At 50.5% G+C, this 19,145-nt stretch overlaps 1 protein-coding gene across 1 annotated transcript in view; it reads left to right on the forward strand.

Moving 5' to 3' along the window:
* Window positions 1-18,936, forward strand: part of LOC309379832 (cadherin-related family member 5-like) — a gene marked incomplete at its 5' end in the record, with an annotated part of 53,319 nt that extends 34,383 nt beyond the window's left edge. Inside the window, 6 exons of the mRNA XM_081929297.1 lie at window positions 284-390; window positions 3,912-4,112; window positions 5,084-5,215; window positions 7,054-7,132; window positions 11,295-11,485; window positions 16,814-18,936. Of these exons, the coding sequence (XP_081785423.1) occupies window positions 284-390; window positions 3,912-4,112; window positions 5,084-5,215; window positions 7,054-7,132; window positions 11,295-11,485; window positions 16,814-17,707 (1,604 nt within the window). The 3' untranslated portion in view covers window positions 17,708-18,936. The remainder of the gene's footprint in view (window positions 1-283; window positions 391-3,911; window positions 4,113-5,083; window positions 5,216-7,053; window positions 7,133-11,294; window positions 11,486-16,813) is intronic.
* Between the last annotated feature and the right edge of the window lie 209 nt (window positions 18,937-19,145).

Genomic DNA, 19,145 nt, shown 5'->3' on the forward strand with positions numbered 1-19,145 from the left:
GTGGGTAGATCAATGTGTATCTTGAGCTTTTCTGTGCACCCAAGATTCCAAATAGGAAAGCCTCTGGTTTCAAACTAGGTCATTTCTCATCAAAACGGCAAATAAAAATATGAATTTCTCCCCCTGACGCAACAGAGATCAGGTGGTCCTCTGCCATGGACGCTTCAGCTGAGATTCTAGCATTGCACGGGGTTCAACAACATGGCCTCAGGGGGTCGCTCCCAAATCTAGTATCTTATGATTCAGTGGTCCCTAACTTAACGCTGCCTCCCCTTCCTTTCAGGTACGGACCATGGCTACTTCCACATGGACAACGTCACGGGCGCCATCACCATGCTGCGGCCGGTGGAGAGCAGGATTCGCACTCCGGTCTACAGCCTCAGTGTCATGGTAGGCCCCTGTAGCTGAGAGAGCAGAAGTCATGGGTCCTTTTGGCTTCTTCGCATCCGGGGCTGGAGGGGAAAATTGAGGTTCTCAACTCCCAGCCTCAGCCCCCAATCCTGCTGTGATTTATTTCGTTTATTTTTATGTCACAGGTACCGTATTTTTTGCACCATAACACTCACTTTTTTTCCTCCTAGAAAGTAAGGGGAAATGTCTGTGCGTGTTATGGAGCGAATGCCTACGGGTGGCGGAGGAGATCTGCTGCAGTCGTGAGCAGAGGATCCATGGTTCCCCTTCCTTCCCTCCTCCGTGGCTCGCTTTGAAACAGCAAAGCGGGAGAAGAGCCGCTGAGTGGGGAGGAGAGAGGGACAGAGAGCCTGCTTCTTTAAAGGAGCAAAGTGGGAAGGGAGAAGAGCCTTCTCCCCTTATACCCCTCTTCTTCATTATTAGCACCATCCTTCTCCACACACGCCACGCGTGTTCTTTGTCCCTTGAGTGCTTTTCCTTCCTTCCCCACTTAAAACGTGGTTACAAAGCACGGATCCACACGGATCCTCAGGATTTTTGCATTGGGCTACTCCAAACTCACTGTCAGATCACATGTCTGTGGCCACAGCATGAACCACAAAAATCATATATCCACTGTTTCGTTTAGAATATTTTTTTTCTTGTTTTCCTCCTCTAAAAACTATGTGCGTGTTATGGTCTGGTGTGTGTTATAGAGCAAAAAATACGGTATTTTTTTTAATACTGCTTAATTTTGGGTTCCGAATTGCTTTGAGTTGCCTTTGGCAAGAAAAAGCGGCGAATCAATTTAAGCGATCGATCGATCGATCAATCAATCAATCAATCAATCAATCGTCACCAAAGCCCCTAAGCCTAAAACACACATCCCAGTTCCTGTTAAAATGAGACGTTAGAAACCAGTTAGCCAGAATTCCCCCCCCCCCAAAAAAAAGGAGCTGCTGAAAATATAAATATACATAATAAAAATTAAACTGCGTGTTGCGATAATACATGCCAAATCTGGTTACATGGATACATGCCAAATCTGGCTTGCTTAAACAAAGAAAATAATAATAATAGCGTCTTGGCCCGAATATAAGCCGCACCTGCAAATAAGCCACAACTTTAAAATGGAAAGGGGGGGCAGAGAAAAAAAGACAATACCTGGGCTGCTTCCTGGGGTGGGGGTGGGGAGCGAGGCTGCTTTCCTGGCGACGTAAGTTTGCGAATATAAACCACGTTTTCATGGTTGGAAATTGAAAAAAAGTGGGGCTTATATTCAGGCCAAAATGGTGGTAATTAATAATAATAATAATAATAATAATAATAATAATAATAATAATTTTTATTTATATGCCACCCACCTGACTGGGCTGCCCCAGTCCCTCTGGCCGGCTTCCAACAAATTATACAACCACAGTAAAACAGCAAACATTAAAAACTTCCTGGGTGGTGCTGTGGGTTAAACCACAGAGCCTAGGACTTGCAGATCAGAAGGTCGGCGGTTCGAATCCCCTCGACGGGGTGAGCTCCCATTGCTCGGTCCCTGCTCCTGCCAACCTAGCAGTTTGAAAGCACACCAGTGCAAGAAGATAAATAGGTACCACTCCGGCAGGAAGGTAAACGGCGTTTCCATGTGCTGCTCTGGTTCGCCAGAAGTGGCTTAGTTATGCTGGCCACATGACCCAGAAGCTGTACGCCGGCTCCCTCGGCCAATAAAGCGAGATGAGCGCCGCAACCCCAGAGTCGGCCACGACTGGACCTAATGGTCAGGGGTCCCTTTACCTTTATATGGCGAGGGCTCCAGTCTCGCCTGGCGTCAATGGGCAGGGAGTTCCAAAGTGCTGCTGCTCTTGGCTTTATTTCTGCCTTCCGCTCTCCGGCCTTCCTGCTCCCCCGATGAATTTTGCACCACCGAGGATCAGAAAGAACGGCACGCACCCGCTCACTCCATTCCTCCCCCCCAAGAAAAAGCTTGCCCATTAATTGATTAACTGAAAACCCGTCAAACATAAAAGGGAATAATTAACGGAGGGGTTTTTTATTTTAAATTTTTTTGTTTAACATAATTATTACAAAATACATACAAATACATACAGATGAAACTCAGAAAATTAGAATATCGTGGAAAAGTTCATTTATTTCAGTAATTCCACTTAAAAGGTGAAACTCATATATGAGATAGACTCATGACCTGCAAAGCGAGATATGTCAAGCCTTTTGTGATGATCATGGCGTACAGCTGATGACAACCCCAAATTAACCATCTCAGAAAATTAGAATATTAAATGAAATCAGCAAAACAAGGACTGCAAATAGACCAATATTGGACCACTAAGAAGTAGAAGGATGCACATGTCCTCAGTACTTGGCTTGGGCCGTTTTTGCATCAATTCCTGCCTCAATGCGGCGTGGCATGGATGCTCTCAGCCTGTGGCACTGCTGAGGTCTTATGGAAGACCAGGAAGCTTCAATAGCTGCCTTCAGCTCTTCTGCATTGCTCGGTCTCATGTCTCTCATCTTTCTCTTGGCAATGCCTCATAGATTCTCTATGGGGTTCAGGTCAGGCGAGTTTGCTGGCCAATCAAGCACAGTAATCCCATGGGCATTGAACCAGGTTTTGGTACTTTGGGCAGTGTGGGCAGGTGACAAAGTCCTGCTGGAAAATGAAGTCAGCATCCCCATAAAGCTCGTTTGCAGAAGGAAGCATGAAGTGCTCCAAAATCTCCTGGTAGACGGCTGCGTTGACCCTGGACTTCATGAAGCACAGTGGACCAACACCACCTGATGACATGGCTCCCCAAATCTCTTTTCTGATGAGAGCAGCTTTTGCATCTCATTTGGAAACCAAGGACCCAGAGTCTGGAGGAAGAACAGAGAGGCATACAATGCCAGATGCTTGAAGTCCAGGGTGAAGTTTCCACAGTCTGTGTTGATTTGGGGAGCCATGCCATCAGCTGGTGTGGGTCCACTGTGCTTCATAAATGAACTTTTCCACGATATTCTAATTTTCTGAGATTCACCTGTACATATATTTTTCAGATAAGCACACATATATAAAAAAAGAACAAAAAAAGGAAGAAAAGAAAAAGAAAAAATAAGAAGAAAAATTGGAAGAATTTCTTCCAAATTTATTCTACAAATATCTCAGTAATAAAATTTCACTCATTGACTTCCATCACTTACACTGCACACATACAAATTTGCTTAAAATGTATATAGGAAGTGCAAAGCCAAAGCCAGGAACAACCAGGGCTGGATTCAACCCTGCCTTGCAAACCCCTAAATGTTAATTACAGGGGACACGCTAACAATTAATTTTAATTTTTATATTTAAAGCCTTGTTATATTCATATTGTCCCTTGTATTTCTGATATTTTTTTAATGATCTGTGATATTGTGTGTGTTGATGCTGGTCTGTGACCGTATTAATAAATTCATTCATTCAACCCTGCCTTGCAACCGAATTCTGCTGCAAACTGCCTTCTCTCTCTCTCCCTCCTGTCTGCTGCCCCCCCCAGGCCTCTCAGGTGAACGACGCCAAGAAGTACGCCGTGACCGAGGTCCGCGTTCGAATCCTGGCAGCCAACAGCCACGTGCCGCACTTTGAGAAGTCCCAGCACCAGGCCTTTGTCCACGAAGGCGAGAGCACGGCCTCTCTGGTCCTGACGTACAGCAGGAGGGTCCTCTTTGTCCTGGCCACCGACATGGACTTCCCCGACGTGAGTCACCTGGCTGTGGTTTGGGTGGGACAGCGTGGCGGGGAATCCTTGAATCACAGTTGGAAGGGACCCCAAGGGTCATCTAGTCCAACCCCCTGCAATGCGGGAATCTCAACAAGAAGGCATGCAATGGGCTGGCTTGGCTCAGTACAGTGGTACCTTGGTTCTCAAACATAATCCATTCCGGAAGTCCGTTCGACTCCCGACATAGCTGTGAACGTTTCCCTTTTTTTAAGGGAAGTTCCCTTATTCCGAATAGGATTCCTCGCAAGAAAAGGGATAGCTATGACTCCCGAAACCGTTTGAAAAGCAATGCACGGCTTCCAATTGGCTGCAGGAACTTCCTACACTCTAGCAGAAGCAGTGTCAGACATTTGGCTTCTGAAAAATGTTCAAAAACCGGAACACTTACTTTGGGGGTTGCGGAGTTAACATATCAAATCATAAACGGCCTTGGTCCAGTATACCTGAAGGAGCATCTCCACCTCCATCGTTCTGCCTGGACACTGAGGTCCAGCTCCGAGGGCCTTCTGGCGGTTCCCTCCCTGAGAGAAGCAAAGTTACAGGGAACCAGGCAGAGGGCCTTCTCGGTGGTGGCACCCGCCCTGTGGAACGCCCTCCCATCAGATGTCAAAGAGAAGAACAACTACCAAACTTTTAGAAGACATCTGAAGGCAGCCCTGTTTAGGGAAGCTTTTAATGTTTAATAGGTTATTGTATTTTAGTGTTTTGTTGGTTTCCCCAGCCACTCTGGGCGGGGTAAATAATAAATAATAATTATTATTATTATTATTATTATTATTATTATTATTAAAATAAAAAACTAAAATAAAAAGGTTGGATTATCTTCCAAATTGTAATTTTTAATTTTGCGACTTCCCATAGTCTGAACCATGAAGCATGTCCAAATCTCAGTCCTGCCTCTCGTCGATATTTCCACATCTCGATTTTATCTCTCCCTTTCTCCCCAGGGCTTCAACCCTGCGGTGCGGTACAGCCTCAGGCACCAGTCCAACCACACACAGCTCTTCCAGGTCACCCCCGGCGGACTTCTCATCGCCCGCGCTGACCACCTGAGCGCTCTCCAGCGATACGCCTTGCAGGTTTGAGCCGAGCCCTTCCCCGCCCCCCAGCGACCAGCCGGGAGTCGCTCTCCTGCACTGTGTGGGAACAGTGGGAAACTGGCTCCCGGTGGGTCCGGTTGGGTGGAAGGCAGGGAGTCCAACAGCAGGTGGCGCCAGGGCCGAGAGCAGGAATCACAGCGTGAGCAGGGCCAGGCAGAGCCAGGCAGAGGCCCGGGCCAGGTAGATAATGTGGGCCCCCCCTTTTATTACCCTGGGGATAACTGAAGTCTTATATATAAGTACCGTAGATTCCGGCGTATAAGATGACTTTTTAACCCCAGGAAATTCTCTAAAAAGTTGGGGGTCGTCTTATACGCCGGGTATGGGCTTGCTGGGCAGTGGCAGTGGGTGTCGGGCCCTACACTGGGAGGAAGCAGGGTGGCTACCTCCCGGTGTGGAGCAGAGCCTGCCGCCCACTGCCGCTGCCCAGCGAAGCTGCTGCGTATTAGGCGACTGGGAGTATAAGTCGACCCCCCAAATTGGCAGCTGCCCATTTGGGGGGTCGTCTTATACGCCCAGTCGCCTAATACGCCGGAATCTACATTAAGTATATAAATAATTTTGCCAGTTATGCTGGCAAATACTGTATTTTTCGCTCTATAAGATGCACCAAGTTTTTGGAAGAGAACAAGAAAAAAAATATTCTGAATCCCAGAAGCCAGGACAGCAAGTGGGATCGCTGCGCAGCGATCCCGCTTGCTGTCCTGGCTTATGGGATAGCTGCGCGCAGCCTCCTCCAGCCGGGCAAGGAGAGCCTTCATTCCCTGCCCGGGAGAGGCTGCGCACAGCTAAGGCCCCCCCAAGAGCCGTGCTCCCTTTAAAGAGCGTGGAGTGTGTGTGGGGCTCTTGGGGGCTGTTCCCTCCTTGGGGAAAAGCCCCCAAGAGCCTCACACATGCTCCATGCGCTGAGCAGAGCCTCCCGCCTGCATTCTTCCCATAAGACGCACACACATTTCCCCTTACTTTTTAGGAGGGGGAAAGTGCGTCTTATAGAGCGAAAAATATGGTAATTTTATTTCAAGGCTTGAACCGTATCTGCATATAAAGACAAATGGAAACTATAGATACAGAATAGTGCTTTTTAAAAATACGTAGGGAATGTATGCTGACCGAGGCCCCTTTGGAATCAGAGGCCCGGGCCAAGTGGCCCATATGGCCCCCCCTCTGTCTGGGCCTGAGTGTGAGAATCCCTGGAAGGCAGCCCTCAGCCCTCTCCTCTTTTTTTCTTTTATATAATATTTATTAAAGTTTCAAAAAAGTTACAAAAATGAGAAAGAAAAAATGAAAAGAAAAGAAAAGAAAGAAACAGAAAGTACAAAATACAGAAAAATAAGAACAATTAGAAACATTTCCCTCTTTCCATGTCTTGTCTTTCATTTACTTATTTCCCTGACCTCCTCACACCTCCCTTTTTTGTATTCTAGTTCAATTAAATATTCCAGCAAATCCTTTCCAGCTTGGTTTTTATCCTAATAGTTTATCTTAATGTAGTATAATTTTACATTCTCGTCTTTCAGCAGTTAAAAAATCAATTTTTACCTAATCTTTTATATCATTTCTGCTAAAACCTCATTACTTCATTCCAACATCCTTCTAACATTCCTGAATTTTACAATGTTTCTGTAGATAAACTTTAAATTTTCTCCAATCTTCTTCCACCAACTCTTCACCTTGGTCTCGGATTCTCAGCCCTCTCCTCAAAAACTCCCCAGGAAGGAGAGTCCGCCACCTTCTGGGGGAGACCGTTTCACTCCCAAAATACTCTTGGCGCTCACCTGTGTGCTCCTGCTGATGCTCAGGTTTCGTTCCTCCTCTAGATCCTTGCACGAGATGAGGAGTCGGGTGAGACTGCCAACACCACGGTCAACGTGGAGGTGCTGAGTCCTGGCCAGGCAGGTATGCCAGCGCAGGTGACTGGGCAGGTGGGCGACTGGGTAGGTGGGCTTCTTCTCTGCACATGGCGTCTGCACATGGCATGAAAAGTCATGCGCCCAATGCGTTGCTGAAGGCTGGCGGTACATAGCAATAGGCCCTTATTCCCTTACAGTCAGGCACAGGCAAACTCGGCTCTCTGGATGTTTTGGGACTATAATTCCCATCATCCCTAGCGAACGGGGCCAGTGGTCAGGGATGATGGGAGTTTTAGTCCCCAAACATCGGGAGGTCCGAGTTTGCCTATGCCTGTGTTACACACCACAATTGCCTCATTATGTAAATCATGTTCAGAATACCACAACACACACGTAACTGGCTGTAAAGTAACATCGGTAAAGGTAAAGGGACCCCTGACCATTAGGTCCAGTCGTGGCTGACTCTGGGGTTGCGGCGTTCATCTCGCTTTATTGGCCGAGGGAGCCGGCGTACAGCTTCCGGGTCATGTGGCCAGCATGACTAAGCCGCTTCTGGCGAACCAGAGCACGGAAACACCGTTTACCTTCACACCGGAGTAGTACCTATTTATCTACTTGCACTTTTGATGTGCTTTCGAACTGTTAGGTTGGCAGGAGCTGAGACCAAGCAACGGGAGCTCACCCTGTTGCGGGGATTCGAACCGCTGACCTTCTGATCGGCAAGTCCTGGGCTCTGTGGTTTAACCCACAGCGCCAACAGCGTCCCTTTGTAAGTGCAGCCATTGCGGAGGTGCTGGGTGGCTCTGTGGTTTAACCCACAGCACAACCACGTCCCAAAAGTCCAAGGATAGTCAAGTCCAAAGATTGGTGGTACCTCGGTTTTTGAACGTAATCCATTCTGGAAGACCATTCGACTTCCGAAATGTTCGGAAACCGAGGGGCAAAGGGCGATCTGCCAGTTCAATAGAGAGAATTGTGAAAAACACCAGATACACACCGCGGAAGCAGTTTGACTTCCAAGGCGCGTTCGAAAACAGAAGCATTCACTTCCAGGTATTTTGGCTTTCGAAAACTGAAATGTTCAGCAACGGAGACGTCCGAAAACCGAGGTTCCACTGTATTATATAACCCTGGGGTTCCCAAACTTTTTTGGGGGGGACACACAGTCCTGTTGGCTTCCCAAACTCACCGCCAATGCCCCCTACCCCACAAAGAAGCACTATTCAAAATAGCCATTTGCTTGACACATCCATGAATGAGAACAATACAATTCAAAATGAATTATGCCTTTATTCCGAACCCAATTGAAACTCCTTGGTTTAATTAATTCCATGAAGTCGCTAAACTTGCTCCAGCGATTCCAGCTTTTCGCTGTCATAAAGTCGATGGCTAAAACTCGCCTACCTTCCGGGATTGTGGTAAGGATCTATGCCAAAACGGCAAAAATGACCGAAATAATCTGAAATCAGGAAGGCCAGAATTTTAATAAGGAATGGGGGGGAATTTATAATTGATCTTAAAAATCATTGAAAACAATTCGAATAATTAGTAGGATTGGCATAACACTAGTACAGTGGTACCTCTGGATGCGAACAGGATCCGTTCCGGAGCCCAGTTTGCATCCAGAAGCGAATGCAACCCGTGTCTGCGTGTGCACGGATCGCGACTCGCTGTTACCGCGCATGCGCATGACGTCATTTTGAGCGTCTGTGCATGCGTGAGCGGCGAAACCCGGAAGTAACGCGCTCTGTTACTTCCAGGTCGCTGCAGCACACAACCCGAAAATACTTATCCCGAAGCTACTTCAACCCGAGATATGACTGTATTTTAATGGTGAATTTTGGATACGATGGAGATGTTAAAGATTTGGATTGTTATAAAAGACGCAGGAGGAAATGATTAATAGTAGGACCCACAAAAGGGAGAATGGAAGTCCAGGAGATTCTTTGGAATATTGATTTTATGATGTAGTTTGGATATGTGAGTGTAAAGCGTTAATTTGAAAAACCAAATAAATAAATATTTTTTTTTAAAAAGGATTGTTGTAAGGATCACTGACAACACGTCAATAAGGCCCTTTGAACAATCAGTGCTTTGTAAAAATAAGCAGTGGTCTTGCTGTTGTTAGATATGAATCTGATCGGTGCAGGGACAATAGTGGAGGAAGGGTGGTACGTGTGTGTGTGTGTGGTCCGTCCCAGGTGTCACCACTGAGGGGGGTGGCAAAACAACAAAAATTTGAGTTTTTAAAAAATAAAAAATTGGGCTCATGAAACTTTTTAGCTAAGTCAACAAACATTGTGTGGTGAGCTCCCGCCACCCCAGTGGAAATAATGACACATGACACAATTATTAAGGTTAACGGGCTAAATAAGGCCACAACTTTATTGGTTACAGGTGATGAGCGGTATTGGCTTAGGCATTGGTCCTAACCGACTATATCCGACTTCAGCCCATCCACTTGAAGTCTGGGAAGGGTTAACCACCAGTAGGGGGAGTCCTGCTGATGCACATCAACTAGGAACTCCCCCGAGGTCACTGCTAGGGGGCGTGCCTTAGGCCCTCACCTCCCCAGGCTTCGGACAGGGCCATGCCCCCCAGAATCCTTTACCAGACTGCCCTTCAATATATGGGGCAGGTGATGGCGCCACCTCCCCTCTTCCATCTACAGAGCAATACCAATGCCTAACCGCCAATACCCAGAAAGTTGTGACAGTTTGCTATGAGGTAGGCGAAAACCAAGTGGCTGGTGCCAATTTGCCAAGTGGAAAAATTCCTACCAGGCCCCTCAACGGCGACCAAGCAAGGTCCATAGCAAGGTCAAGGAAGGAAAACCTTATAGGGCGGGATGGTGGGAAAAACAGGAACAGCTGGCAGGCGGCAAAAGAGGGAGATCCCCGGCCGCGTCCTGCCTTAAATAGGGCAGGCCACACCCACAGAGCCAGCTGATTGGCTGGCCAGGGGGTGACGCGGCTGGGAATCTCCCCAATCGCGCGGGGCTGGGCTCCAGCCGCCGTGTGCATGGTGGGGTCATGAAACCCCATTTCCTTCAAGTGGCTTAACAAAGCGCGGCTGGCACTGGACGCTACACCGGGGCGGGCAGCGCTTCCTGTGGGGCCTGCGTGGGACTTGAGTCTGCCCTGCGCCTCTCCCTCAGCTGCCCTACAGCTGAGGGGGATTCGGCGGAGAGGCTCCATGCAGCGGCCCTCGCCCCAATCAGTGACTCACTAGCCACCGGCTGTGGGACGTGCGCACTGCACCCGGCACCTGAGCGGATAGCCACCGTATTTTTCACTCTATAAGACGCACTTTTCCCCGCCTAAAAAGTAAGGGGAAATGTGTGTGCATCTTATGGAGCGAATGCAGGCTGCGCAGCTTTCGCTGAAGCCAGAAGAGCAAGAGGGATAGGTGCGCACTGATCCCTCTTTCTCTCCTGGCTTCGCTTCGCTGGAGAGGCGCTGGGCAGCTTTCCCTCTCTGCGCAGCACCCCTTCAGCGAAGCGGGAGGAGAAACGGAGCCCCTTCTGCTTCTCCTCCCGCTTTGCTGGAGAGGCGCTGAGCAAAGAGGGAGAGAATATTTTGTTTCTTGTTCTCCTCCTCTAAAACTACTGTATTTTTCGCTCTATAGGACACACTTTTTCCCTCCTGAAAAGCAAGGGGAAATGTTTGTGTGTCCTATGGAGCGAATGCAGGGGGGAGGCAGGCGGGAAAAGCCTCCAAGAACCGCACACTAGCTCCGTGCGGCTCTTGCAGGCTTTTCCCCAGGAGGGAGAAGGGACTGACTGGCTGCATCAGTCCCTTCTCCCACCTCGTAGAAAAGCCCACAGGAGCGATGCACCCTTTAAAGAGCGCACGGCTTCCGCGGGAGATGGGGGAATTCCCCCACCTCCCGCAAAAGCAGGGAGAAGGTCTGGGAGAAGCGCCCAAGCTGCGTGCAGCCTGTCCGCTGCTCCCAGAGCTGGGGGGGGGGAGGGGGAAATCATATTTTCCCCCTTGATTTCCCCCTCTGAAAACTAGGTGTGCCCTATGGTCAGGTGCACCCTATGGAACGAAAAAAGACGGTAGGTGCGTCTTATAGAGCGAAAAATACAGTACGTCACTGTGCAGGATCCCTGCAGCCCTGAGCTCTTTCTGCACCACTTATTGCGACTCAGAGTGAGACCCAATGCTCTTTTCCTCTCGCCCCCACCCTCTCCGCTTCCTGATCAGTCCCCCTGGATCCTCTTGAAGCCGGGCACCAGGGGACGATGGACGCCGGGATCCTGGCAGGCGGACTGGGGGCGCTACTGTTGGTGACGGCCATCATCCTCTTCCTCATCCTGCGGGCCATGAAGAAGAGGCAGCGGCGCCAGCAGAACATGGAGAGAGCGGCTCTGGCTATGGAGAAGCACCCCAATGTGGTAAGCGGGAAGGGTGCGCGTTGATGTGCAAGCTCCCAAGAGCGGGCGCCACGGGAGAAGCACCTTGTCTGGAGCTGTCAATGGGAAACTCCAGCTAAGGCGTTTGATGCTCAACGACAGCCCAGCCAAATCGTCTAAGCAGGGCTGGGAATGTCCCCAAGTCTGAATTCACGGCGAGAGCCACATACACAATCCCAGTCAGTTTGGACAGCACTGGGTGCAAAGGGTTGGATCTACATGACATGGGCTGGATCTACATGGATCTGTAAAAACATGATTAAATGTAACATTATATAACTCTCTGTGCATTTTTCCATTGATGATGACTTTTAGAAGACATCTGAAGGCAGCCCTGTTTAGGGAAGCTTTTAATGTTTACTAGACTATTGTATTTTAATATTCTGTTGGAAGCCACCCAGAGTGGCTGAGGAAACCCAGCCAGATGGGCGGGGTATAAATAAGGAATTATTATTATTATTATTATTATTATTATTATTATTATTATTATTATTATTATTATTACCCCGCCTATCTGGCTGGGTTTGCCCAGCCACTCTGGGCGGCTCCCAACAGAATATTAAAAACACGATAAAAGATCAAGCATTAAAAACTTCCCTAAGCAGGGCTGCTTTCAGATGTCTTCTAAAAGTCAGATAGTTGTTTATTTCCTTGACATCTGATGGGAGGGTGTTCCACAGGGAGGGAACCACCACCAAGAAGGCCCTCTGCCTGGTTTCCTCTAACCTCACTTCTCGCAGGGAGGGAACCACCAGAAGGCCCTCGGCACTGGACCTCAATGTCTGGGCTGAATGATGGGGGTGGAGACGCTCCTTCAGGTCTACAGGGGTGAGGCTGTTTAGGGCTTTCAAGGTCAGCACCAACACTTTGAATTGTGCTCGGAAACGTACTGGGAGCCAATGGAGATCTTTCAGGACTGGTGTTATGTGGTCTCGGCGGCCGCTCCCAGTCACCAGTCTGGTTGCCACATTCTGGATTATTTGCAGTTTCCAGGTCACCTTCAAAGCTAGCCCCACGTAGAGCGCATTGCAGTAGTCCAAGAGGGAGATAACCTTCATGAACTCATCTAATCCTCTTTGAAAGCCACCCAGGTTGGTGGCCTTTGCTGCCTCCTGTGGCTGTGAGTTCCATAGTTTAACAATGCGTTGCGTGAAGAAGGACTTCCCTTTATCTCTCCTGACTGCTCAGAGAGACCCCCTCCCCAAATATTTGGCCTGCCTTCCTCAGAAAAAGAGTTTCCGCTGTCTCTAGATGCTCACAACACCCCCTTGCCTTTTCCTTCTGCTTTTCTCCTCTCTGTTCCTGGACTGCCTTCAACCACCCTCAGCTTTTTCCACCCTTACCTGGCCTTTTGACACTGCCCCCCCACCCCAGCCTGACATGAGCCCCCCCCCATTTCCAGGGATGCTCTGGCCTCTTAGATGTAGCTAGACTCCAGCTCAAACCAGCCTGGCCAATGGTCAGGGGAGGGTCATCGAGTTGGAAGGGACCCCTGAGGGTCATCTAGTCCAACCCCCTGAAAATCAGGAATCTTTTGCCCAAGACGGAACTCGAACCCGCAACCCCGAGATCCAGAGCCTTGAGGTATCCCAGCAGTGGGATTTTTCTTGCAAAGCATAGGAGGATGGGAGGGGAATAGCTGTTCACAGAAATTCCCCAAGACCCTTTTTTCCAGGCTGTTTACCGGGGCAAAGCCTTCTGCAGCCGCAATAATGATTTTGCGTGCGTGAAATTTTGTGAACGGGAGCATGAAGAATTCTTTGGCGTGGCCGTCCTGATTTCATTGTTCCCATGTGCAAATTCAGTTTAAATAATCATTGCATAGGCCTAGGGGTGAACGGGCCTAGGGGTGCCTTGCCCAACCTGGAGTCCTTCAGCCGCCTCGCGCTACAACTCCCAACATCCTCCGTGCCACATCTGCTGTGGCTGATGGCAACTGTAGTCCAAAAATCTGGAGGGTGCCAAGTTGGGGGAGGGCGCTCTAGACACTACTGGAACCCAGAAATCCCCGACTTATCAACAACTATGGGAGAACGAAAAATCTCCAGAGATTTGGACAAATCACAAAGTCTCAGAGTAGTTTCACAAGCCCTCATGAACTGCCACCTGCTGGCCATTCCTAGAATTTAAAGCATTTCAGTTGCTATTTACGAATTTCACAAACTGAATATACCGCTTGGTATTCTTTCTTTTAAAAAAAAGAAGTCGAAGCAATTTATGAAATGCGTGCATGCAAAATTTGTGCATACTTCTGCCTTGGGCCTCTTCCCCAAGTCCTTTTGCAGAGCCCTGGTTGCTTAAATTGGGTCATGCAACACCTTCTGCCCCGGTCGGGCTGTGGGTCACCCCCTCCTCTGGCCTGCCTGCCTTGCTGTGGTTCTCTGCGCATGCTCGTTCTCAAACCTTGACCTTCTCTCTTTCTCTCTCTCTCGTTCTCTCTCCCCTGTCTGTCTGTCGCTCTCGGCTCGCCCTGCCACCCGACAGAGCTTAAAATGGTTCCAGCCGGTGAGTGTCCAGATGGGAGGGGAAGGGGGGGAGGGCAAGCGGGGGGAGAGACCCCACCCTACCCCCTGGTACCCAGCACCTCTGCAATGGCTGCACCTACCAAGGGATGCTGTTGGCGCTGTGGATTAAACCACAGAGCCTAGGGCTTGCCGATCAGAAGGTCGGCGGTTCGAATCCCTGCGATGGGGTGAGCTCCCGTTGCTCGGTCCCTGCTCCTGCCAACCTAGCAGTTCGAAAGCACGTCAAAGTGCAAAGTGCTGGTGGGAAGGTAAACGGCGTTTCCGTGTGCTGCTCTGGTTCACCAGAAGCAGCTTAGTCATGCTGGCCACATGACCCAGAAGCTGTATGCCGGCTCCCTCAGCCAATAAAGCGAGAAGAGCACCGCAACCCCAGAGTTGGTCATGACTGGACCTAATGGTCAGGGGTCCCTTTATCTTTACTATCAACCGGTCAACACAGTTTTGCAAGGCAATTTCCCAATATACAAAGGACCTTTGCATGTTACTTTTGCAGATGTTAGCATTTTAAAGCACACTGTGGTCTAAACCACTGAGCCTCTTGGGCTTGCCGATCAGAAGGTCGGTGGTTCGAATCCCCATGACGGGGTGAGCTCCCGTTGCTCGGTCCCTGCACCTGCCAACCTAGCAGTTCGAAAGCACGTCAAAGTGCAAGTAGATAAATAGGTACCGCTCCGGTGGGAAGGTAAACGGCGTTTCTGTGCACTGCTCTGGTTCGCCAGAAGCGGCTTAGTCCTGCTGGCCACATGACCCAGAAGCTGTACGCCGGCTGCCTCGACCAATAAAGCGAGATGAGCGCCGCAACCCCACAGTCGTCTGCGACTGGACCTAACAGTCAGGGGTCCCTATACCTTTCCAGATTCTGAAACCTCCTCTTCCCAGGCTTCTCCCTCTGACCCCTCATCACCAACCCCTGGGCTCCGAACCTTCTGTGGGAATGTTTAGGGATGCGGGGGAGGATATATTGTCTAAGATATCCTATCCCAGCTTCTATTTACAAGTTCAACAAAATCAGCAGAGTTAACATTCCCCCTTTTTAAAACCACACGCACAGCAGATAGCTTGCCCTGACTCGTTAGAGTCTCTGTAAATATTTCCTGGTATTTTCCCCGTTTGTTGTTGTTGTTGTTTAGTCATTTAGTCGTGTCCGACTCTTCGTGACCCCCTGGATCAGAGCATGCCAGGCACCCCTGTTTTCCACTGCCTCCCGCAGTTTGGTCAAACTCATGCTGGTAGCTTCGAGAACACTGTCCAACCATCTCGTCCTCTGTCATCCCCTTCTTCTTGTGCCTTCCATCTTTCCCAACATCAGGGTCTTTTCCAGGGAGTCTTCTCTTCTCATAAGGTGGCCAAAGTCTTGGAGCCTCAGCTTCAGGATCTGTCCTTCCAGTGAGCACTCAGGGCTGATTTCCTTCTGAATGGATAGGTTTGATCTTCTTGCAGTCCATGGGACTCTCAAGAGTCTCCTCCAGCACCAGAATTCAAAAGCATCCATTCTTCGGCAATCAGCCTTCTTTATGGTCCAGCTCTCACTTCCATACATCACTACTGGGAAAATCATAGCTTTTACAATACGGAATCCCTCCTAAAATAAGAAGCTACGCAGTCCTCTGTAAAGTATAAAACGTTTACTCACAAGTAATCATCTGTTCACACAAAGGTTCCCAGAAGGCAGACTTAAAAGGTTAGAACATACAGTGGTACCTCGGGTTAAGTACTTAATTCGTTCCAGAGGTCCGTTCTTAACCTGAAACTGTTCTTAACCTGAAGCATCACTTTAGCTAATGGGGCCTCCCGCTGCTGCTATGCCGCCAGAGCATGATTTCTGTTTTCATCCTGAAGCAAAGTTAACCCGAGGTACTATTTCTGGGTTAGCGGAGTCTATAATCTGAAGCGTATGTAACCCGAGGTACCACTATAGTTTAAATGTGGTGACTATCTCCTTATGGGAGAAAGCCTCCCCTTTTCTTCTCTTGGCCTGCAGCTAAGGGTGCATTTTAGTAGTGCTGTTGTTAAGATGGCATTGATAGAGACAAAAGAAACAAGATGGTCGCCAGCCTGTGGTTCTGGTTCTTTCTACCACGCCCATCTCAAGCTACACACAGGAAGTTTAGTCTCAGTCCTGGAAAACAAGTTCCGGCTGGAGGACTGAGACAACCTTCATGTCTACTCTAGCAATGTTGTGTTTGACTGCACCTGACTCTTACATCCCACACCTTCTTCCCCTGGTGGCTCCCCATTTGGTACCTCCCACCATTCCTCTGCCCCCAACCCATCCATGACACCCCAGGAATTTGTTTTCAGGGGGAGGGGGTTGCCTCCAATAAGCATGGGGTAACCAGCCAGAGCATGGATAGTTCAGTTGGTTAGAGCGTGGTGCTGATACAAAGCTCGGTTGTCGACCACAATCCGTTCTGAAAGCCCGTTCCGACTTCCGAAACGTGCGGCAACTTCTGATTGGTTGCAAGAGCTTCTTGCGGTCAAGAGGAAGCCGTGTCGGATGTTTGGGTTCTGAAAAACATTCGAAAACCGGAGCATTTACTTCCAGGTTTTCAGCGTTTGGGGGCTGAGATGTTCAAAAACGGAGTCGTTTGGGAACCGCCAAGGTTGCAGGTTCAGTCTTCGTCCAGGACAGCTGCATATTCCTGCATTGAGGGGGTTGGACTGGATGATCTTCAGGGTCCCTTCTATGACGCACCCAGAGATGAAGGCCCCCAACGCCAGGTCCTGCCATCTTGCCTGGTCGCCCTCTCCTAATGGGACCCTTTCCCTTTCTGCCCTTCTACAGGTCAATGCTGGAAAGGCCTCGCCGCACCCCGATAACGTCTACTTCCAGAACGAGGGGTACAGCGACCTTGGCGACGAGGCGCCCAAGATGTACGGAGGCCAGGCGGCCCTGAACTCCAAGCTGGATTCGGCGAGGAGCGGGAAAGGCCTGCCCGTTGGTGACGCACCGCTGGCCAACTCGGTGCCCAAGGGCGGGGGCCAGGCCCGAGTCAGTGCGGCCCCCAAGAAGCCCGAGGAAGAAGAGGAGGCCAAGACGGCTCTCGTCAACGGAAAAGCCCTCGAGCAATGCCCCTCTCTCTGCCTGGAAGACGAGGCCTTGCCCAAAGCTGTGGAGCGGGCGGTGGAAATGCGGGCGGTGAAAGACGAGGACGAGGAAGATGAGGAAGACGAGGCTACCCTCTTCCCCGTGGGCAGTGAGGAGAACCAGTTCGGAGACACCGCAGGAGGACCCGAGGAAGAACAGCGCTCCGAGGGCGGTCCGCAGCAAGGGGGAGAGTCGGTGCCAGAAGGCAAGATGGCTGCCAACGGGGGCCCAAGCCACGTGGAGCCCGCTCCTCAGAGCCCCACTGCTGACAGGAACTATGAGGGTGGCAGAGGGGGTGGGGAGCACCCCGAGTCCCCCAGCAAAAGCATGGACGCATCCCAGGTTGTTCCCTGTGGCACTGCCGCTCCAGGGGCCACAGAGCCCAGCGACGCAACCCCGGTCCCCAAGGAAACAGTCCCCCCACTGCCGAAGCTGGAAGAGCTGCCCACGGAGGATGAGGACGACGATGGGGAGGAGACGCCGAAGGCCACGTCGCCAACTTATCGAGACCCCCTGGCTCCTCTGCCTGTCAGCGACGTTAGGATGCCCACCACGCTTTTGCAACTTCTGGAAGATTCCATCGAGTGCTAGCCTGCGTCTCGCTGCCCCACCCCGAGCGCGGCCTGCTCGGCCAGGGAGGGAGGACAGTGGACGGTGTAGAGACAATCTCCTTTCACTCAGGCGAGCATAACGGGGCAACCGTAGCTCCGGGCATTGGTTTGTGCTGAGCAGGCAGACTGGGAGGAGGGTCTGCCCCTGGATCCCGGGGCTCGTGCCAACATTGGGGGGCTCCTTTCCTCAGCTCTGTCCGCCGTGCGCACAAAGGCATTTTATTTCCTCGAATGGGGCGTTGCTGACTCTTTAAACCCACAATAGACATGTTAGGTTCCCCCCATAAGTTGCGGTCGGCCAGGCAGCCCACCAAGGTGCACCAGCTTCTGCTCAGGGTCTACCAACTGGGGAGGGGGGAATGCTTTGGCCTGGGGGTGGGTGGGCAGGGGGCGTATTCCCTTCTCAGCAGCTTCCCTGGCTGGACAAAGAGGAGTGGGGAACCTCCAGGGGAGGAAAGCTCAGAGCAGAGGAGAGGGCAGAGGGAGGAGGTGCTAGATGATGCAGAGGCAACAGGCTTTAGTGAGCAGGAAGAGCAGATGACAGACTCTGAAGGTGGAGCAGAGGAGGGGGGTCAAGAGGCTGCTGAAGAATCCAGGCAGTCTCCCTCTCCGGCTGCAAAAAGCTCCCCTCTCTCCTGGTCTCTGAGAGCGCACAAAGTAATGAGAGGAGCATGAACAGAGACCAGAGGTGCACAGATGCAATTTGAGACAGTTTGGGAAACATCTGGGAGAGGAGTCAGCCTTCGAGAGGGTGGAAGGGATGGACCTTCAGTCCTGGCAACTGCTCACCTACTGGGGAGCATTGCTGAGTTGTACGTTCATTTCCTGGAATAAAAAGACAACTTCACTGACAACAGAGCTCTGCCTCTTTTGTGCCAACTTGCGTCTGTCTTCGGCCCTGATAGCCAGATGTTCTGGACAGCAACAACTGTCATCAGCCCCAGTCAACACCCAGCTGGGTCGTCCGAAAACATCTGGAGGGCAACAGGTTGGCTAAGGATGCTGTAGAAGCTCTCCCAACGTCACGCCATGCGTGAGCTGTCGATTCTCATCCCAAAACACCCCCAGTGGGATGCTCTCGGGGTGTTGCTGGACTCCCTCTCCCATCAGCCCCAGACAGCGTGGCCGATGGCCAGGGAAGATGGAAACTAGTCCAGCAGCATCCCAAGGGCACCATCTTAGATATCTCAGCAGGTGTCAGATCCTGAAGGAGAGCAAAAACGCCCGCAAAGCTGAAGGATGGAGAGGTTGATTGCCCCAAGGTGTGTCAGCAACGTGGACCACTTTTTGCAAGCAAGGCTCTCGGGCAAAGCAGCATCAAACCTCCCCTCACCTAGCCAGGAGCTCACTTGTGCTACTTCTGCAACTGCTCAGTCAAAGCCACGTCCCTGGGGCTGGATGAGCATCCTGGGGAGTCT

The sequence above is a fragment of the Podarcis melisellensis genome (assembly GCF_964234715.1).
Source record: "Podarcis melisellensis genome assembly, chromosome: 10".
Lineage (NCBI taxonomy): Eukaryota > Metazoa > Chordata > Lepidosauria > Squamata > Lacertidae > Podarcis > Podarcis melisellensis.